This window comes from Eschscholzia californica, unplaced genomic scaffold (genome assembly GCF_041429995.1).
Source record: "Eschscholzia californica isolate CP2 unplaced genomic scaffold, dmEscCali1.0.p SCAF_6, whole genome shotgun sequence".
In the NCBI taxonomy this organism is placed as follows: Eukaryota; Viridiplantae; Streptophyta; class Magnoliopsida; order Ranunculales; family Papaveraceae; genus Eschscholzia; species Eschscholzia californica.
Genome location: NW_028238483.1, coordinates 16,479,095 through 16,499,843, shown reverse-complemented (window position 1 = coordinate 16,499,843; position 20,749 = coordinate 16,479,095). Strand labels below are relative to the sequence as shown.

The following is a 20,749-nucleotide window of genomic DNA, read 5'->3' as shown; positions in this document are numbered from 1 at the left end:
CGGTTTGTGGTTGAAGTACTACTGACGTTCCATTAAGTCAACTTCTTCTCTCTCTCTCTCTCTCTCTCTCTCTCTCTCTCTCTCTCTCTCCATGGGTATTTTCACTCTCGATAGACTGTTCTTCGATTGCCCATTTGTGCGTCCTTCTGTACAACTATGTCACTGCACAGTCACAGAACGAAATTGGCTCAGAACACATAAATATTTTCTCATAGAATCATTACTAGACAAAACCGCTCATGTATTTTTCTAATTAAGCTAAGTATTTGGTATGATTTCTTTTATGCAATGTTGCCTCATCAAAAAAAAAAAGTATTTGGTATGATGAAACATATTCCATCAGATTCGTATACGAAAATACTCAAAAGTATCGTCTACCTTGTTCCGTCTTCTTTTGATACGTGGATGATGAGGACAGTGTGAAAGACGACCTTGTTCCATCTTCTCTTGATACGTGGATGATGAGGACAGTGTGAAAGACGAGATTGCTCGTCTTATTCGAATTATGATATGGAATGGTGTGAGGTGGGTCTTACTTTTATCATTGTTGGATGGTTATATTAGAGATGATATCGAAAAAAAGGTAGAGAAGAAGAATATATAATAAACCCTAGCTAATGAAACTATGAAAGTGCATGGAGGGAAAAGAGGAGCAAAAATACAATTTGAAATACACTTCGTTCTTTTTGATGTTTCAAACAGCACAAGCTGATGATGATGGTGAACTTCCGATTTTGTCATTAGGGTTAGGGTTTTCTGCTCCATTTCCGGGGTTTTGTGTTTAGGATTTTGTCGTCTGGTGGGTCTTTTGCGAGAATGATGGGGATAGAGATAGCTGGTTAATCTCTGTATTGAGAATTTTAGAGAGGGGGAGAAAATATGTTTTATTTTTGGAAAGCAAAGATCTTCAGAGGTTTTGATTAGGGGTGAGCGGTGGTCGGTTGCCGACTATGTAGGGTCCAGCCGAAGCAAAACCAATCACTAGCAGTTTGGCTAAATCATCGACCGAAGCCGAGTCGATCAAATCGTCAACCAACTTCTTTCGACCCGGTTCGGTTCGGCTCGACTAAATTCGGTTGGTCGGTTCAGCCGAACTCACATAATCAAATAAAACATGAGAGAAAGTGAACTTACGCAAGAAGAATGAAGTTTAAATTCAAAGTCACTCTTTAAACGGTTATTTATTTGAATACCTAAAATTCTATTTTTCAATTTACAATTCATTTATAGTATTATATGATGCATATATAATTAGATATACATTATATATATATATATATATATATATATATATATATATATATATATATATATATATATCCTATATATTAAAACATGTCAGTCGGTTATGTGAGGTATAAGTCTGACTGTCCATTTTTGTTAGAAATTTGATAGAGATCACATCTAACGGCTAAATATAAAATCTCTTTCGTGTAATTAGACTTAAAATAGAAGGGTTTTAGTGTCAAGAATGAATTATATTTGAATATTTGGTTATAACCTCCCTAAAATAACTACACCCACTAATCTTCTCTCTCTACTTTTCTCTCTCACGATTGGACGTACACTTCCCCTGAATTTTATCAATTCAATTACTTCTAATTCAGATCAAAATCTCACTCCTATATTTTCTCTCATAAACATACGGTTGTATCTTTCTCCCCCTTCCTCTCCTCTGTTAATTTTGGTTTAATTAAATTTACTGTAATTAATTTTGGATTGTTGTTATTCGTTTTAAATTGTATTTTTATTTTATGTTTCTCCTCTTGGAAGGCGTTAGCAAGAGGGATCTAAAAATGATCGGTTGGTTAGGTTTTGGCGGTTTTCAAGAACCCAAGTCGAAGCCAAATCGCGACCAAATCAAACAATGATCGGTTGATAGGTTTTACAGCCGAGTCGAGTCAAACATTGTTCGGTTCGATCTAAAAACCATTTGGTCGAGTACAGTCTGGTCGTTGCTCACCCCTAGTTTTAATGATCTTCCGATATTTCGGGGCTTTGAACGAACTGATCTACGTGTTTGTAGTTGGTTTCTTGTTCGAAGTTTTTCACAAAAAAATTAGTCAATTGTTTGACTTAGTTTTCAAACATTATAATTTTCAAAAATATAATCGATTTATTTTTGGGGGTTGGTATTTTTCTTTCTCTTCTCTCGTGTTCGACGAGCCACCTTCATTAGTTTGTCTTTATTCGTCCAATTAATAGTCATCTTTCACCATATCAAGAAGTCAACCAAAGACTATATTCGAGTCATTAGAGAAGTAAATCTAAGCCAAACCTTAGGTGTCGTTTGGCAACACTAAAATAAGTTACTTTTTTACTTATTTAAGTAGAAAAGTCAAAAAGTTAGTTTGGTACGCAAAAATTATCGACTTCATTTAAATTAAAATTTGACTTTTTCTTGAAGTTAAAATTTTTAGCTTTTGACTTCAAAGTAAAGTAACTTTTCTTTGAGACATGCATGAATTTTACTTGACGAATTATTTTTTTGTCTATCTCCGCTCCACTACCCTACTAAACTTCTACCATACATTCTACCCTCACCAATCACCACCACCACAACACGCATTGCACCTCCCCCACCACCCTACCTCAACTACCACCACCACCACCTTCGTACCACCACCACCATACACCACCACACCTCGACAATAACCACTTTGTAGTTCCACCACAACCACCATCACCGTACCTTCACTACCACCACCTTACCTTCACCGTCACCACAACCACCGTACCTTCACAGCCACCGCCACCACCACCACCACCAACATACCTTCACCATCACCATCATACCTCCATCGTTACCACCTGCATACCTTATCCGTCACCGTACCACCTCCACCATAACTCTGTCACTATCACTCACATACCTTATCCACCACCACCACCACCACTGTATCTCCACCATCACCACCACCGTACTTCCACCACCGTCATACTTCCACTACCATCGCCACCATTATACCTCCACCACCAATACCACCAATATTACCACTACTTCGCATACACGAGTAATTGTGGAAATCATAAATAAATTGAATTGAAACAAGTATCTCTACGAAAAGGAAAAATAAAATTATCAAAAGTAAATTGAGTTACCAAACTAACTTTTTGACTTTTTTACTTATAAGTAACATTTTTGCCAAATATACTTTTGAATTTTTTTTACTTTTTTAAAGCAAAAGAACTTCTACTACAAGTAAAAGTACTTCTACTTTTGGTTGCCAAACGACACCTTAGTCATTATAAACTACACTAGTAGTGGATGGGGAATCAAATTGTAGTTGTGGAATGGGGTTATAGGATTAATTATTAACAATATAAGCGTTTGAGTTGTTTAATCCTAAATTTTGTATACCTAGATCCAGTATAGTAATTATAGAATTCAACAAAAAAAAGTATTGTAATTATATATTGATGAAAAACAGATGGCTTTTGTATTGTGCTTCGGAATAACTCATTCTATGTGTAATGACGAAAGCAATTTATTCCTCTGAAGCATCCACTAACAAGAACATTCAACCAGAAATATCTACAAATTCTTGTGTAATCCGAGGAAATGAAATAAATAAATAAACAAAGAGGTACGGTACGCTGCTACAATTTTATCTATATTGACTCTAATATAGTCACGATTCAGTGGGTCAGGTCCACTTACTCTTTCTTTTGTTGATTTCTAATCTTTACCATGAATTTGATTGGAATGCGGAATAATGGAAAAGTTGGAGTATTTTCCGATTCATGATAACCGCAATAGCTCTTGTTCTTCTTCTTCTTCTAAGAGGTTGATTCAACATTTTCAATGACCTCCATGGTTAGTCTTTGTATTGCAGGTTCTAATCCTGAGATGAATTCTTGTGGCCAGCCTCCTGAGGGAGAGCACAGTTCATGGGTTCTAGGGATGTTCATCTTGGTTGTGGATCTAATCAGCTCCATCAGACTATCTGCCTCAACAGTGAAGCTTCCGACCACTACTTCAAGCGCTTGAACTGAGTCTGTTTTCCTAGCTAACCAAAAGCTGGAATCTCTTTCCCCTTTATATGAGTAGTCACCCAATAGTCCCGGAACTTCATTAGCTAAAGCCGGTACCGAGACAAAAAACAAGGGTTTCTCTCTGAAGCAGGACCCAACACGTTCCCAGTATGTTTAAGGCAAAGTTACTCGCCTACTGAAAAATAAGGAAATATTTGCTTTGATATAAGCAAATCGCCCTGTGACTTATCTACTGGACTTGCTTAGTAATGAAAGAACGTTTAAAACAAATAAAGAACTTCAACCCTCAACATAAGCACAATAGACATTAGACCACGTTACACTAGGACATCGAATACTGGGTATCGGTCGTTAAACCGGGTCGAATACTATGTGAAATGGTGGAATATTAGAAATTGTATCCAGAGAAGCTATTTCAATCGTTGCGTCCAAAATGTCTATACGAACCCAATTCCTTATTGCGGAATAGGGATGTGAAATCAAAGGAAAGGGGTTTTGTGATAAAAAAGACAACCGCTGATTTTTGTTACTTGACAAATAATATTTGTTTTTTTCCCTTTGCCCTTTCTTTGTATTGAAGGAAAAGATTAAAAAAATGATATCATATGATTTACATTATTTAATACAAAAAGACAACAATAGATACAAAAATTAAAATCTAAATCCACATGAAACTGGTTAAAATACTCTAAAGAAGTAGGCAGAGATATTAACAAATTTGAATGAAATTAATACAATGTGAAATCCTTGTATCTCAGACCCTTTAAACATGGAATTTGATGAATAGAAACTACACAATCCCCACTAAGAATTGATGTTTTTCACAACTGAATCATGTTCATAAATTTAGATAATATGTCCTGCACTAAATCCTTCCATTTGCAACCCTCTAAACATCGAAGATTTGACTAGAGGGAATAGATTACAAGGGCACAAATGAGATCCACCTAAAAGTATCCAAAAGGATTAGGCTAAGAGCCGGACAAAGATAGCAAAATACCGGGCCAAGTGCCCGGGGAAAATGGTTGTCTGACACAGGGCTCAGGCCATGCTAAGGTCGACACTATTTGGCCCGGTCAGAAGCATGGGCCGACCAAACCAATCTCATGAGAATGAGACTGTTGGCAAGCAGCATCAAAGAGTCTCAGATTTTCAGAATGGAAGTCTGAGTTTCCATTTTGTGGTTCCTTTAGGAATCCAATTTGCTTAGGACTCTGAATTCAGAAGTCTCTATAAATGATCTCATTATGAAAAATAAGTGTGAAAAATTCTCAGGTTTTCTTGATCTCTAGATACACTGTCAGAATACAGAAAAAAAGAAGTTATTACGAATATATCTATCTAGTTATAAGAGAATTAAGTTCTCATCTTCATTATTCAAGTAAGTTCTAGCTAACCAAATGAGCAGATGATAGATCGATTCTACCACTGTGGTATCTCAAGTAGAGGAGTTCTGGAGCTCTAAATCTTCGAGAAAATGGAGATAAATTAGTACGAGGGAATGCAAACCTAGTCCGAGAGAAAAGCGAATTCAGGTAGTTATCTCACTTTTTAGTTCATTATTAGTTTTGACATGAGATTCGGTCAACCTAGTGGTTGACATATAAACGTCTGAGATTCCTCTTAGAACATCATGTGGCACTATAACCCAACAAATATGTGGTAAGACATGGTACATGGGCAAAAAATGTTTCTTAATGATGGATCATAGGTTCCGTAAACTTAAAAATTACTTAGGCAGAATTACCGAGACGAGAGAAACCCCAACTCCACTTACAAGTGTTGAAATATTAGAATTACTTCAACAAATTCCACACAATTGGAAAGATTCGTACATAAGGATATAGGTGAGGACGTTAATGAACCTAAGAAAAACCTCGAGTGAGATCCCCCACATAATTGAAAAAGTTATGAATACTTTAGGAGTTGCCGTATTTTTCATATCTTATTCTTACACATAGTCTGGATGTCATGCATACTGAGAAAAATATATGTGACACTATTTTAGGTACTTATGGGGCCGAAACAAAAGATACAAAAACAGTTAAAGGCGAGTCATGACACTAAATAAATGTAGCTTAACCCCGGGCTTTATGCACAATGGCTTGCGGATTAGAGAAAATGGTATGTTCTTATTGCTTGTTACTCAATGACGAAGAGTGAGAAACAAACTTTCTGTAAGGTATTGAAGAGTTTGAAAGTCCGAGACAGGGTTTCTAACTTCTCAAGATGTATAAAAGTTAAAGAAGGAAAGATTACTAGTTTGAAGAGTTCTGATCCGTAGGTTATTATGCAACAAATTTTGCCGTTAACTATTTGAAATATTTTGTTAAATCAAATTACCCTCTATTACTGCTTCCAATCCCAACACCTCATGGGCTTACGAGGGATGCCCTACCACTACACCAAAGGCGGTGGACAAAAATATATTAATTACCACAAAAGACTATACTGAAAACCAAGAAGAATTAATCGACTTCATTTAGTTGATCCCGTACCCTCTACTTCCCTTGCATCAGAATTGGAGCTCGGAGAGAAGAGAATCCACAAAGAGGTTTATGGCCTGCTCATGTGGGTCAACTATGGGTTCAAGAGGAGGAAGAAGCCTATTGGTCGACTAGTTAAGAGGAATAACATTACCTAACCGAGTGATGATAGAGCCCCAATCCAAAGATAGGCTACTAAGGGAGGAACTACTGCCTATTTCCATCTCTTTTTTCTTTTTTGAGTTTATAAGCGGAGGAGTCACTGAACTCCATTTTTACACTCTTTACCATCTCTCAATCCTTCATATTTCCCTTCTGAGTAAAATCAAGTGGGGGAGGAGTTGTGGAACTTGGTTTACAACAACGATTGCAAGGCTATGACCAGGAGGGACTACATGCAGCACTGGGGTGGTTTCCATTGGGACAACCTCCTCCCTGAATAAGTTGGAATTAGGAACCATGCAAGGCTGACTAGGATGCTCAATGATACGACAAGTGGCCTTGGGGAACTTCACATAGTTAAAATTGACAAGCTTACCACCATCTGTAAATATGGAAGTCAGTGTAGCTAGAAGAGGGGTTCAGACGTCATACATGAATTGAACTCGAATATAAGAGTTTGCAACCATGCTAAATTTTCGAGGTTATATTTGCAAAATATATCCCATGCATGAGAATATAATATCCAAATCATGCATATTCTGGAGAGAGGTAGGCAGTCCTACTAGGCTACACCACATAGGTTCAAAGAGGAGCTCTGGAATCTCACTATTCAAAGGGAAGTCGACTTCCTTCATCACAATCAGCATTCCCTTAATTATCCATGGTCGTCCGTGGTTAAGAGCGTTTAGGACAAAAGAGTTTCTTGGCTTGATAAGAAAATAATTAGGGCCAGTAGGGAAGGCAACTATATCACTCTTTCATCCTAGAGGTCAGGGGTTCGAGACACGCTGAACAATTCAAAAAAAATGAAGGCAATATTTGAGTGATAAGAGGTATAATCTTCCACCTTAGAGGTCAAAGGTTCGAGGCACACGCTGAACAATTAAAAAAAAACTATATCACTCTTTCTGAAAAACCTTGATTGAGCAAATAGTTGTGTCCAAGCGTAAGCTAGCCCAAAGTTATATGGACAACAGAGTCTATCCACAAAGCCTGTATTGATTTCCTACAACTCTTTATTATCAGATGATTTGGGTAGGAGATAGTCAAGTTGCCATGACTGGAAAAGTTTAATTGGATGGCCATTTGAGCATAAGAGAGTCAAGCTGATTCTCAAAAGGACTGGCCGACATGAAAGGGTAAGACATTTGGGGGAAAATAACAAATTCCCCATGCAAAAAGGTGACAAACTCTCTAACTGTGTTTAAGACCTTCCTTTTATACTGCTTATAATTCCTAAATAGGCTGATAATGGGGTCTCGAATAGACTGAGTAATACCAAAACCATACGCCAAGTAAATAAGAATTAGGGTTATGAGAATTGATGCTAAGGTTGATAGACTGACATCAACCTTCTGCCACGTGGAAAACAACTTGGTTGAAACCAATAGATGATGGCCAAGGGTAGGAAACCTGGAGTATTCCTAACATGCAAGGGGTGCTTCTTCGATCTGAACCAAGGAATCCCTTAGATATAGGGAAATCAACCCTCTCAAATCAAATCAGATGCTACGAATGAAGAAAGAGAGAAGGGATGCAAATAAAACAAACAGAAAAAGTTAAAATTAAGAAGAGGGGTTTAGAGATCTTCCCTGATATTGATGGTTGGCTAAACTCTGCTAGGTGCGATCTGCTATGTTCTAACGAAAATTGCTTGAATTTAGAAACGTGAGATCATAATAAAGAGGTGTGCTTAAGCGAATTGATTAACCCCCAACCAGCTTCGATTGCGTTATTACGTTTTGACGGAAGGTTACGGGGGTGTTATCATGCGATCTAGGTTAGGTTAATGGTTTTCCAAGGAGAAGGTAGTAAAGAGGCTAGGCTGACTATGATTAAAGATTGTTGGAGTTGAAATTATGGTTACTGATTTAGGGATTTGAAATAGGCGTTAGGGTTACTCGAGAAAGAAGAAAGCGAAAAATCGTCTGCAGACGTCATCCTAGACACCCTCTGTCCTAAAAAAACCTTCCCTCAGCAACATCTTATTCAATCAACCTTTGTTTGGTTCATCGTTACTACATATATTAAAGTATAATAAAGTTTAGGGTTAATTTCGTTTTGGCCCCCAATTTGTGACTAACTCACCGTTTTAACTTCCATAAGTGTCTGACAGATCGATTTAACCCCCGGACTTCCTATTTGACCCCCAAACTTTTTCTAACCTCCCAATCTACCCTCATGGCATTTCTGTTATTTAATTTATTTTTTATTTTTGTCCACCTCACCTCAACAATTTCCACTTCACCTTCTTCCACATAAGAAGGTCACCGACCGACGACTTTTCGGGTGACCTTCGTTTTTTTTTTTATCTTCTTCTTCTTCTTCCCCAAACTCTCATCTCCTCCACCTCCTTTCTCTCTCTCTCTTCTCTTTCTCCCTCTTCTCTTCCATGCTCTCCCACTCCCTCCTTTTCTCTCTCCCCTCCCTCTAGCTCTCTGTTTCGGCGAAGGAGTTTTCCTTCGCCGGAAATTGTCTGTTTTCCCAGATCCAGACCCTTATCCGAGATTTCTATAAACTCTTAAAACCATGTGAATGTATCGGATTGAATTCCTACATACGAATGAAAATTCTAGTTTAACTAAAAAAAAAAAGCTTTTCGATTTAATCGTATATGGAAGAAAAGCTAATGGCTTTTCAATATCTGAAAATGAGCTTTCTGTTTTTGTTGGAAGCCGCACTAGGTCCACAAAAAATGCATCTCACGCTGCAATTAATTTCCCCTTCAAGCTTCTATAACTTTCTTTAAGGGTCTTTCTCTAAAATTTTCAAGGTTTACAATGAAGGTTGGATTGATAAATGTATGTTTTGCTATGAGTCTCGAGTGACTCAAAAAGCTAGTTGGGATCAGGAATGAAAAATCGAAATATTTCGGTCGAGATCGTCAAAATATGTCGGTTTTCAAATTAGGGAAACGAAAAGTCACTTACAGAAGTTTCAATCAAAATATTATGATATTTCTAATTAAATTTTGAAGTATTTGAAATTTCACCATGACAACAAAACTTCATCCTTTTCTCCATCGTTTGGTGGATTTCTTGTCAATTTCATTTCCATTTCATTGTTTTGTATCTTCTTCATGAAACTACAGCTAATTCCAGAAGATTTCAGAGGAAACCCTAGAGAGAGAAGGCAGAAATAGCGAGAGGAAGACAAAGAAGAATAAACTTCTTTCTTCAGAAACCCTAATCTATTGGGAGAGTTCTAACGACACCCATTATAAGAGTAAAAGGCGCATCTCTCAAGGCAGACGTTTTTGAGACTTATGGAGGACGCCCTTAAAACTTGCATTTTCTTTTATTTTAACTTGAAGCCTTTTTAGTGTTATAAAGTTGTTATTTACCCCCTAACCTACCTGTGTGATTGCAATTTACCCCCTCAAACTAACAGGTTCGATTACAAATTCGTTATATTTTTCAGTTTTGCCCCTCATATCAACTTTTGTTAACTATAAAAATAATAATAATAATGTTCCCTTTTCCACGACTTTAGACTTCATGATATATAAAATATATTTATATTTTTATATAAAATTCCAACATATCTATCATTTTTGTGGTTTTGTAAAAGTTTCATACTGACCGAAACATTTCTGATGGGCCTAAAAGGTTACCCTAAAAGGTCTCCACTCGCAAGTATACGGGCGTCAAATAGTGATCCCGGTAAGACCGGGGTTGATCCCCAGAGACTAAGTGAAATCTATTCTAAAACTTAAAACTAGTACGGTTTTTCTTCAAAAGTGGTTTGGTCATGATAAAAATATTCAAAGAAAACAAACAATAAAAATGAACTCAAATGGGAGAGAAGACCTAGGATTTTAGGATCTATTTTAATAAGTATTAACGGCGACCTAATCATGCATATCTTGTTTTATTACTCGAGTTTCGGTAACCCATCATACCGAACCCCGAAAAATATTCGAATTAAAGCTGAATAACTCTAAGGTCAAAACTCAAAGTATCGAAATATCGAACTCGAAACTATTAACTATCAATCTATAAGCATACACTATCAAAGAACCTAACCTAACTATAATGCATCAAACTAAAAGTATAGCTAATGAAGAAATAATCGTCCATCGAAACTAAGAATTCTTTTATAATAATCAAAACACTCCAAGATATTAGAACATGAAAGGAATATCATAAAAAATAACATGTTAGAACTTCATCAAGAACCCTATGTCAAAGAGAGTTAGCTAATCATGATCAAGATTAAAACTAATCAGTATGATGAATAAAAGATAAAAGGAGAAGAACTAAACTTTTGTCGCTGAATTTTCCACGTGGCAGCCAAACGCTCCCCTGGAGAAAATAATTTGCAACCAACGTTGGAATTTTTTTTTCAAGCAGAACTTTCGAGCCAAACAGGTCTTCTTCTCAACTCTCTCTCTCTCTACTGTCTCTCTCTTTTCTTTAAATCAAACCAGAGAATCAAAATAAATAAATTGAGCATGGTGATTATATTAGATGAAGAACAATCCTTTGTCACCCTCTCTCTACAATTCTCTCTCTATTCTCTTAATCTCTCTCTCTCTCTACTCTGTTTTATTTCTCTCACAAAAATAAAAACAGAAGAAGAAGGAGATGAAGATGATGATGCTCTCTGTTTTTCTTCTTTCTCTCACAAAAAGAAGAAGAAAGAGAAGAAGATGAAATACTTTGTTTTAATAAGATGTCTCTGTTTTTTTTGTTTCAGGCCGAGATGCTCTCTCTCTCTGATCTTGCTGTTTTATTTGAGCTCCAGAGAGGCTCCTCCCAAAGAGAATATGCCCGTCCTCTTTTACAATTCTCTGTTTTATAGATAGAAGAAAAGGAATTAGATTAGTAAAAAACTAATCGAGCCTCTCTTGATTCTCTCTAGATTTCCAGCTCCTCTGTTAGAAAGTATATTTCTTAATTAATCTCTTTAAATGACTTCTTTCTCTATCTTCAATCTCTTAAATTTTGTTTCTTAATCAAACCTTATCTCAATCTCCAACAAACAACAATCGAATCGCCCTTCTTTCTTTCCTTCTCTGTTATTTTATGCAGGAGAAGAAGCACAAAGTCAGTCCCGATTTCTCTCTCTAAGATTTTTTCAAACCTCTCTGATTTATAATCTTCTTTCTAAGAGCAAGTCCAACCACAGCCTGTCTCAGGCCCTAAAAACCACTTTTTCACCCAAATTTTACAGCCTCAGCTCAGCCCCTAAAATTCAGCTCCGACCTCAGCCTCTCTTGGGGCCCTAAAACTCAAATTTTTAATTTCTCAGTTTACTTAAATAATTCGATTAAACAACATTGATTACAAACTAATAATTGATTAAAATTTGAAATCTACCTAAGTACGACTAAACAACAATAGAAAAATTAAAGATAGCTTGAAGGGGTTTCTTGGGTCTAGTGGTCGACCGTTAAACCATGCTTTGCACGCTGCTATAAGCATTCGTGCACCATGTTCGTCGAGGGAACGCGTGAAGAATCATCAAAAGTTTCATCATTTTCTAATTGACTCGAGTGATAACCGGGAGATTGAATGAGATCCATAAAAGTTCGGCTAAACAATTCATTATAATTCAAGGGTTCCATTGAAGAAAATTGAAAAGATTAGAGAGAAAAAATTGAAAGAGATAGAGGTTGAAGGGGATAGAGAAGGAGATTGAAATGAGGGAAAGATTGAAATGTGAGGGAGAGATGAGTAATTGAGTGGGTTCAACCCCTATTTATAAGGGTTGTACCCACATCTGGCCGTTGGATTTGCTCCAATGGCTAGATCAGGCCCCCCATATGACCGTTGGGGACCTCCCCAATGGTCAAATGAGGAGTTCAGCCGACCCTTACTGAGGGAGGGGCCCTAAATTCAAATATAGAGCCCCTCCAGCCCCAGGTTGGACTTGCTCTAACACATGAAGATATCCAGCCAACTCTTTCCATCATTAACTGAATATCTCCATTTATCTCCCTCGCTCCATCTCATGAAATCAGAGAATCAAATCTTCTCTCAAATATATCCAGTCGATCAGCTCCCACCATCATCCATTATCTTTCTGTCAATATCTTCCATTCAGTAATCTTGAAATAAATCAATTATCTGCTTTATTTTTCTGTATAATCTCCTATACCATCTCCACCACCCTCTTTCCATCTCGGTTCTCAAATTTGTTTCTTTACCTCTCTACTGTTATTCCCAAAAGACTTATTTGAGAAGATAGAGATGAGAGTACGAGAGAGAAGGAATTTGAAATGATTTGGGTAATAACCCATTCACAACAAGTGATGCTCGCCCGTCCCTTGCTGAATCGGGTGGATTTGGCGCAATTATTCGCGATCATGGGGGCAACATCATAGTAGCGGCAACAGTAAAAACAGGAAGTATTTCAGTTATAATGCATGAAATGCAAGGTATTCGAATGGGATTACAATTGGCTATTAAGTTCGGTACGAGGAGAGTGAAGATCGCAACGGATTCAGCTCAAGCAGTTTCGATATTGCAATCTGATTTGGAGGCGCCCCTGTGGCGATTAGTCAGGATAGTTCGAGACATTCGTGAGCTATGGACACAAATGGAAGATTGTTCTATCATACATGTCTACCGTGAAACTAACCAAGCGGTTGATTACTTATCAAAGTTAAAACCTACCATGGGGTATCAGGAGATGGAGGGTAGCATGTTACCTACCGACTTATTAAAGATTGCTTTGGAGAATAAAAATGGTGTAATTAGTATCAGAAACATGAAATAGTACAGTCAGAGTTAGGACATACTTTATCTTCTTTGCTTGTTTTTTGTGTGTCCAGTTGTTAGTATCTTTGACATTCCTTTTATTTAGGGTCGGGCCATCTAACCTGTTTATTTATTGTAAGTATCGGACACATTAACCCGTTGACAAATTCAAATAAAAAAGATGCTCGTCCATCCCTTGCTGTTGATTGGCTGTCTAGAGGCAATTTCGTGCTTCGCAGCAAACACAAAACAGTTAGGCTTCATCCTTCCCTACCGTTGGATTTAAATAACACGGACCATCAAGCTAAGTGGCACGTGGGAATACTGAAGCTGGCCTGTGAAATACACTGGATAATGACTCGTCCAGAATCCCAAAGCTTGTCTCGTTGTACCCACACCTATGTACCGAAATTTCTAATTAACGTCTGGATTGTGCCACATGTCATTGAAAAGCCCTAAGTTCACTGGATTTTGACCAAAACTTTGACATTGTAACATTTTCTCATTCGGACTCCGATTTGACCTCTGTTTTGACCCACGGGCTCGTCTTGGACTCTATTTTTCACCCGATCATTACTATTGGCCAAATTACCAGAATTCCCAAATGACCAATCTTCTCTTTTGTGTGTCTTTCTCTCGTTTTTTACCATTTTTCATGCTCAATTCCTTAGAAACCCCCTGAGTAAGAGAAACAACCAATTCATCAGAGTAACTGCACGAAATAGACTAACTAGACCAAATCAAGAGATTCAGTTGGGACATTTTCATGTCTCATCAATTTCCACGAAACGTTTTCACTTTTGGATCGACCGAAATTTACACCGAAACCGCAATTTCATTCTTTCGTTAGGGTTGGTAGAAAGAGAATATAAAGAAGGGATTGAAGTTTTAGTGTTTGAAATTCTTTTTTATCATTTGTATCTTTTGGATGTATTATTTCTTTCAATTGTTTGAACCATTTAATTATTACATCTAGTGATTGCCTTGAAGGTTAAAAAGTTGCATGATTGGTTGCTTTAAAAGAGATCGATTATAGGGTAAACCTATAAATTAATAAAGATGTAAATCAAATGTAGAGAGAATATAGTTTGTATAGAGTGAGAAAGAGGGTCGCCTCTAGAGGGATAATGAGTTTTCTATAGGTTATTTTCCCCTCCCAATTTCTCTAATTTTGTAAATGTTTGTTGTGATTCATTCCTTTGGTGAAGATTGTTTGGGTGAATATCACAATTGATGTGGAACTACCCTCTTCTCACTTTTTTTTTTTGTTGAAAAACCCTCTTCTCACTTGCTAAAAGATAATAAGATGGTTCATACGAAAATGCTATAGGAATATGGGAGGTTTCGCACCAATAATCAGCATCCGTACCTCCACATGAAGTATATTTGACAACATATCAGAACAATTCAGTCCAAAGGACAATGTACAGGAGCAAGTAGATTTCTTTTTGAATCTCAAGCATGTGGAAGGATAGGAAATTTTTTTTTTAACAAATTAGGAATCAAACCCATCGCCAGTTCCTATTTACATGTAAAAATAACAAATGTTCAATGGACATGTTACAACAATTTACTATATAAAATAAGAACTGGTTAAAGCAAAAAATCTGCAAAAATAAAAATAAACGTTGTTATTGAGAATTTAATTTAAATCGATGTGCAAGTATAATACCAAGCTAAATGTTAAACCAATCAAGCTCTTCAACAGTTGTCTTTCTTAGACAGTTAGGCTCAATCCAACTGCAATTTAACTGCTCCCTTGTATCGTAAAAACCGTTGACAGAGCTTTGACTCCCAATAGAGTGGCACATATCCGTCTCAAGAGAATAAAATAAGATACCTTCACCATGTAGTCTAGGTAAGTAGATTTTGTTCTTCATGTCACTATTGGGAGCAACTGCAAACATACATGAAGTATTGCTAATGAACATCATATGATTTCCCAAACTTTCAACTCTAACCCAGCTATTAGTGGAGAAATCCAATCTAAGCACCCGAATTGACGTCCCAAGACGCCCTAAATCTACTAATAGAAGCTCCCTTTCATGCTCAACGAGGAATTTTGGGTAGCTAGGATTTAAATGCAATTGAGGACTGGCAACAACTTCCTGGGATAAGCCACCATTGATCTTAAAAATACCTAAATTCCCCTTATAATCTACGCAATAGAAAGCTCCATTAAAGAAAAGAGGATTGCTAAAACACGCCCAAAAATTCCGCTTCGGGTAGGTGCCCGAATGCCAGACATTATCTCCCTTAGTAATTACAGCGACGAATATATTTTCTTCATAATCTTCATCAAAATCTTCAGTGATGCAGAAAACCGCACAGTCTGAAGAAGTTGGAGAGGACGAGAATGACATTATGGTGAATGGATGTGGCAAGTTCGGGAGATCGATTCTAGCTCTTGTGAATGGATTGTAAAAGAATATATTTCTCTTGCCTTTCGTCATTAGTAACCACCCACCCCTGGAGAAACGAATAGTTGCACCTAATAAATCTTTTTGACCATTCATCAGATACTTCTCATTGTTATGCATTGGGTCCAAAAAATTGTATATGCAGCCATTATGTTCAGAGAAAACCAGCAATGGAGATAAAGATGTAATTTTCATACTTATCTCTGCAAAATAAGTTCCCCAGTTTGCTGCAGGTAGTAGTGATCGATGTTCTCTACTTACGGCATGAAGATGTAAGTAATCTACTGGAGGGAGATAATTTGTGATAAGCTCCAAAATTTCCTTGTTAAGAACACCGCTTTGCTTTTCTTCTCCTAGTTCTACTCCATTTTCACTTCGCCCCTGAACCTGCTTCTCATCATTACTTGTGTTTGTTTTCTTTTCTTGTTCATCTTTCGTGTTATGTTCCTCTTTGTCTGTGAGCAACATAATTTTTGTTCTTCCATCACAAGCCCTGGAATTTAAAGCACAAATTTAGAAGCTATAACAAAAAAAGATACGAGTTTATATATATTCTATCTTCAAGAAAAAATAACCTAAGATACAAGCAAGATTTGTAAATTACCTTAAGGGTGGAGGCATCATCATCCAATCTGATAATGAGAACGAATTTGGTAGCTTAAGACACGATAAAGAAACTGAAATGCTTTGCCCTTCAAGGTCATATTTATACAAGCTTCGGTCACCTCTAACTGTGTAATACACACAACCTCTTGTAAGACCCAATTCAGATGTTGAACAACAAGCTGTGGTGTTTTTCCCCAGAAAGACTACGTTATCACCTAGACTTGTTAACTCCTCCCAAACCATTAATGAGAAATTCAATCTCCATAGTCGTATGTCAATCACTAAATTCTGCAAGACTAGATCGCCTCTATTTTTGTAACATTTATGAACCATGAAGATTTCGTCAGAAGATGCTATAAAAAAAACGTCTCGTGCATCTGAGAAATGGGGGTAGCCACTAACGGAAAACGATCTCATGGGGGTATCAGCCTCAGCTTTGTTTTCTATTTCGATCTCAAAATGCCAATTGAATCGGAAAAAAATATATAATTTATCTCTAAAGCAGACCAAAGAACCATTTAAAAATCCATGTCCATCTATGTCTACAGGGGACAACTTCTCTGATCTCCATTGTTGGTCTCCAGGACGGCAATATACAAGTAGGGAATCCCTTTCCCTTATAGTATTAAATAAGAAGAACACCATGCTAGTTTTGTTATTATTGTTAGAAGGGGACGATGTTAAAACACAATCAGAAGGCATATGATTACGGTAATCAATAAAATTGAATAAATTAGGTAACTTGATTTTCTCTAAAGAACTTGGATTCCAAAGAAAACAATCCCCGCATTCCGAAATTGAATTACTAATATCATTATCATCATCAACATCCAATCCGAATGGATCATTACAGAATATAACTAACCAACCTTCATGAGAGGGGGATTGCCAATATAATCTTCTTCTTATTTCTGGTATTTTCTTAATACAATTTCTCTTATTAGGTTCAAGGAGATTGTAGAACGCCTGATTTTCCCCATACTCACAAGAGAAAAATAGCCATGGAGCTGCTGAGGGAAGCGGTGGACGACTACGAAGACTCCTCTTTGTTGCTGAAAGCTTTTTCTCCTCCATGGATGACAATAAGATAAAATCTTTGAAAACTTACAAAATCCCCTAATTGATGTTTAAAATTCAGACCCCAACCCTAATTTATAATAAAAATTCAAACTTTAAGTAATCAGTTTAGATAACAATTTCAGTATAACACAAAACTGCTATCTAGAGAGAACCAGTAAAAGATATACCTTAAGGAGTGATGGTACGAGCTAGAGTTAGGGTTTATCTATGTTTCTAAGCAAGAAAAACGCCTAGTAGATTTATAGAGAGAAGAACATAGGTTTGTGTAGTTGCTAAAATTTGAAGTGAAGTTCCTAAAACTAAATTTTATTCCTAATTTAATCCGTTCACACGGAACAAAAATTTGAACTGGTAGGTTAATTTATGGGTTTTTTTAGGCCAACACCCCATTTATTTAGCTATATTAGGGCGACACCCCTAGAAACATTTTCGTTTAGGTGTTAACCCCCAAAGCTCATTTCCGTACAAATAGCCGTGAAGAAGTGGTCGTGCGAATCACATGCTCGCCTACTGACCAAAGTACCCCAGTTCTAATTTTTAGTGTATGACCCCCATTTATTTAGCTATATTAAGACTACACCCCCAACCAAAATACCACTTGGAGCTTCACAACCACTTGGTGTTTCGACATGTAACTAGGGTGATTCAACCGATCGTGAGATGAGAAGGTATTGGCTCTGGATAAACTATTCGAATGGACAAAGTATTTTGGTTTGGGGTGTAGTCCAAATATAGCTAAATAAATGAGGGTCATATACTAAAAATTAAAACGGGGGTATTTTGGTCAGAGATCGAGCATGCGATTCGCACGACCACTACTTCACGACTATTTGAACAGAAAATGAGCTTTGGGGGTTAACGCCTAAACAAAAATGTTTTTAGGGGTGACCCCCTAATATAGCTAAATAAATGGGGGTCATTCTCTAAAAAACCCTTAATTTATCATCGATTTGGTATCTTACCAGCGGAGATGACGTCATACACGACACCATTACTAAGGTTGTGTTTGGCACATAAAATAAATAACTTTTTGACTTATTTAAACAAGACATAAGGCGTCATTTGGCAATCAAAAGTATAGGTACTTTTGCTTGTAGTAGAAGTTCTTTTACTTCTTTTTTTTTTGTTCACAAAGTTTTTTTTACTTTAAAAAAAGTAAAAAAAAAATTCTAAAGCATATTTGCAAAAACATTATTTATAATTCAAAAAGTTAGTTTGGTAATCCAATTTACTTTTGATAATTTTATTTTTCTTTAACTCGTAGGGATACTTGGTTTTAATTGGATTTATTTATGCTTTCCACGATTACTCTTATATACGAAGTGGTGGTGATATTGGTAGTGCCTTGAAAGCGCGGTTAGGGAGTTTGGTGGTGGTTGAAGTATGATGAGGGTGGTGGTTGTAGAGGTACAATGATGGCAGTGGTGGTGGTGGAGGTATGGAGATGGTGGTGGTGGTGGAGGTATGATGATAGTGATGGTGGTGGAAGTCGTGGTGGTGGAACTACGGTGGTCGTGGTGGTGGAACTACCGTGGTGATAGTATTGGTGGAAGTATGGTGGTGGTGATGGTGGAAGTACGATGGTGGTGATTTTGTTGTGGTGTGGTATGGTGGTTGAGATATGGTGGTGGTGGTGGTGGTGGTGGAGGTATGGCGGTGGTGGTAGAGGTATGGTGATGGTATAGTGGTGGACAAGATATGTGGGTGATGGTGATGGAGGTATAGTGGTGTTGGTGAAGGTACGGTGGTGGTGGTGGTTAAGGTAAGTTGTTGGTGGAGGTACGATGGTGGTAGAGGTACGAGGTGGTTGTAATTGAGGTGTGTTGGAGGTGTATTACAGTGGTATTAGTGATGGTGGTGGTGGTACGAAGGTGGTGGTTAAGGTGTAGTGGTTGAGGTATGGTGGTGGGGGAAGTGCATTGGTTGTTATGGTGGTGGTGGGGGTACAATGTTATGGTAGAGGTATGGTTGGGATGGTAAAGCGGAGACAGACGAAGAAAAAAATTTCGGCAAGTAAAATTCATGCATGTGTTGAACATAAGTTACTTTACTTTAAAGTCAAAAGCTAAAAAATTTTTCTTTAAGAGAAAGTCAAATTTTAACTTAAATGAAATCGGTAATTTTTATGTTACCAAACTAACTTTTTCACTTTTCTACTTAAAGGATACACCTAGTCATCTCTTGGATACGCATATTAATAATATTACTTGTGAGATCATATTTAGCCTAGATTCGGAAGTGAGCCATGAGAGTAGTTTCCTGAGTGGACCCTAATTAAACTTTTCTTTGATTTTGACAATAAGATGTTTTTTTTTTTTTTTTGTTGAAAGAATAAGATGTTTTGTTACTAATAACATCTTGATGTTTTTGACGCACAAAAGACTGTTTGTAAGGTCAGGTTGAGGAATAAAGAGAAATCTCAAGGAAATAAAAATTTTCTACAAAATTAGTTATCAAGTCTTACCACAGGTGCAAAAACTTCATAATAATCAATACCTGGTTTTTGTTTGTACCCTTTCACCACCAATCTCGCTTTTAGTCTGTCTACTTGACCATCTGGTTTATATTTGGTTTTGAAAACCCATTTCACCCCAATGGATTTCTTTCCTGCAGGAAGAGAAATTAACTCCCAAGTATCATTTTTTTCAATGGAATGAATTTCATCATCCATAGCTGAAATCCACCCCACATTTTTTACTGCTTCTTCAAAAGTGATAGGATCACAATCTGCAAAAAATGCAAAACTTGCAAAATCTTCGTCAGAATCATCATTATCATTGGTTACAACATAGTCATCAAACCTTGATGGCATAACTCGAGTACGAGATGAACTGGGACGCAACTCTAAATTTGAAGTATCATGAGTAGCAGGAGAATTTGGTGTATTCTCAATTAATTGAGAATCTGAAGCTACTGTCTCAGTATCAATATTGATACCCATTTGTTGTTTTTCTTCAACTGACCAATCCCACACTCCATCTTCAATAAATTCCACATCCCTGCTTACAATAACTTTGTTTGTTTTGGGATTAAACAATTTATATCCCTTACTAACATTACTGTAACCAACAAAAATACACTTTTCACCTTTGTCATCAAATTTCTTTCTTCTCTCATCTGGTACATGGGCATATGCAATACACCCAAATACTCTTAACCCTTCCACATTTGGTTTAAAACCACTCCATGCCTCTTCAGGTGTTTTATGCAAAACACTTTTGGTAGGAGTCCTGTTCAAAACATAAACAGAACAAGCAACAGCTTCTGCCCATAAAAATTTGGGTAAGTTCTTACC

The 20,749-nt window shown here is 37.0% G+C and overlaps 2 protein-coding genes across 2 annotated transcripts; one reads left to right on the top strand and one right to left on the bottom strand.

Annotated features, from left to right (window-relative positions):
• The first annotated feature begins 13,010 nt into the window (after positions 1–13,010).
• On the top strand, positions 13,011–13,367 carry LOC147532031 (uncharacterized). The gene has a single exon (XM_086649888.1). The coding sequence runs from the start codon at positions 13,011–13,013 to the stop codon at positions 13,365–13,367; it is 357 nt and encodes a 118-aa protein (XP_086506014.1).
• A 1,533-nt stretch (positions 13,368–14,900) lies between these two features.
• LOC147532030 (uncharacterized) lies at positions 14,901–17,804 on the bottom strand. The gene is made up of 3 exons (XM_086651034.1): positions 17,622–17,804; positions 16,373–17,521; positions 14,901–16,261 (listed from the first exon to the last, which is right to left on the bottom strand). Exons 2-3 carry the CDS (start codon positions 17,446–17,448, stop codon positions 15,025–15,027), a joined length of 2,313 nt encoding a protein of 770 aa, XP_086507160.1. The 5' UTR covers positions 17,449–17,521; positions 17,622–17,804; the 3' UTR covers positions 14,901–15,024.
• Positions 17,805–20,749: the final 2,945 nt, after the last annotated feature.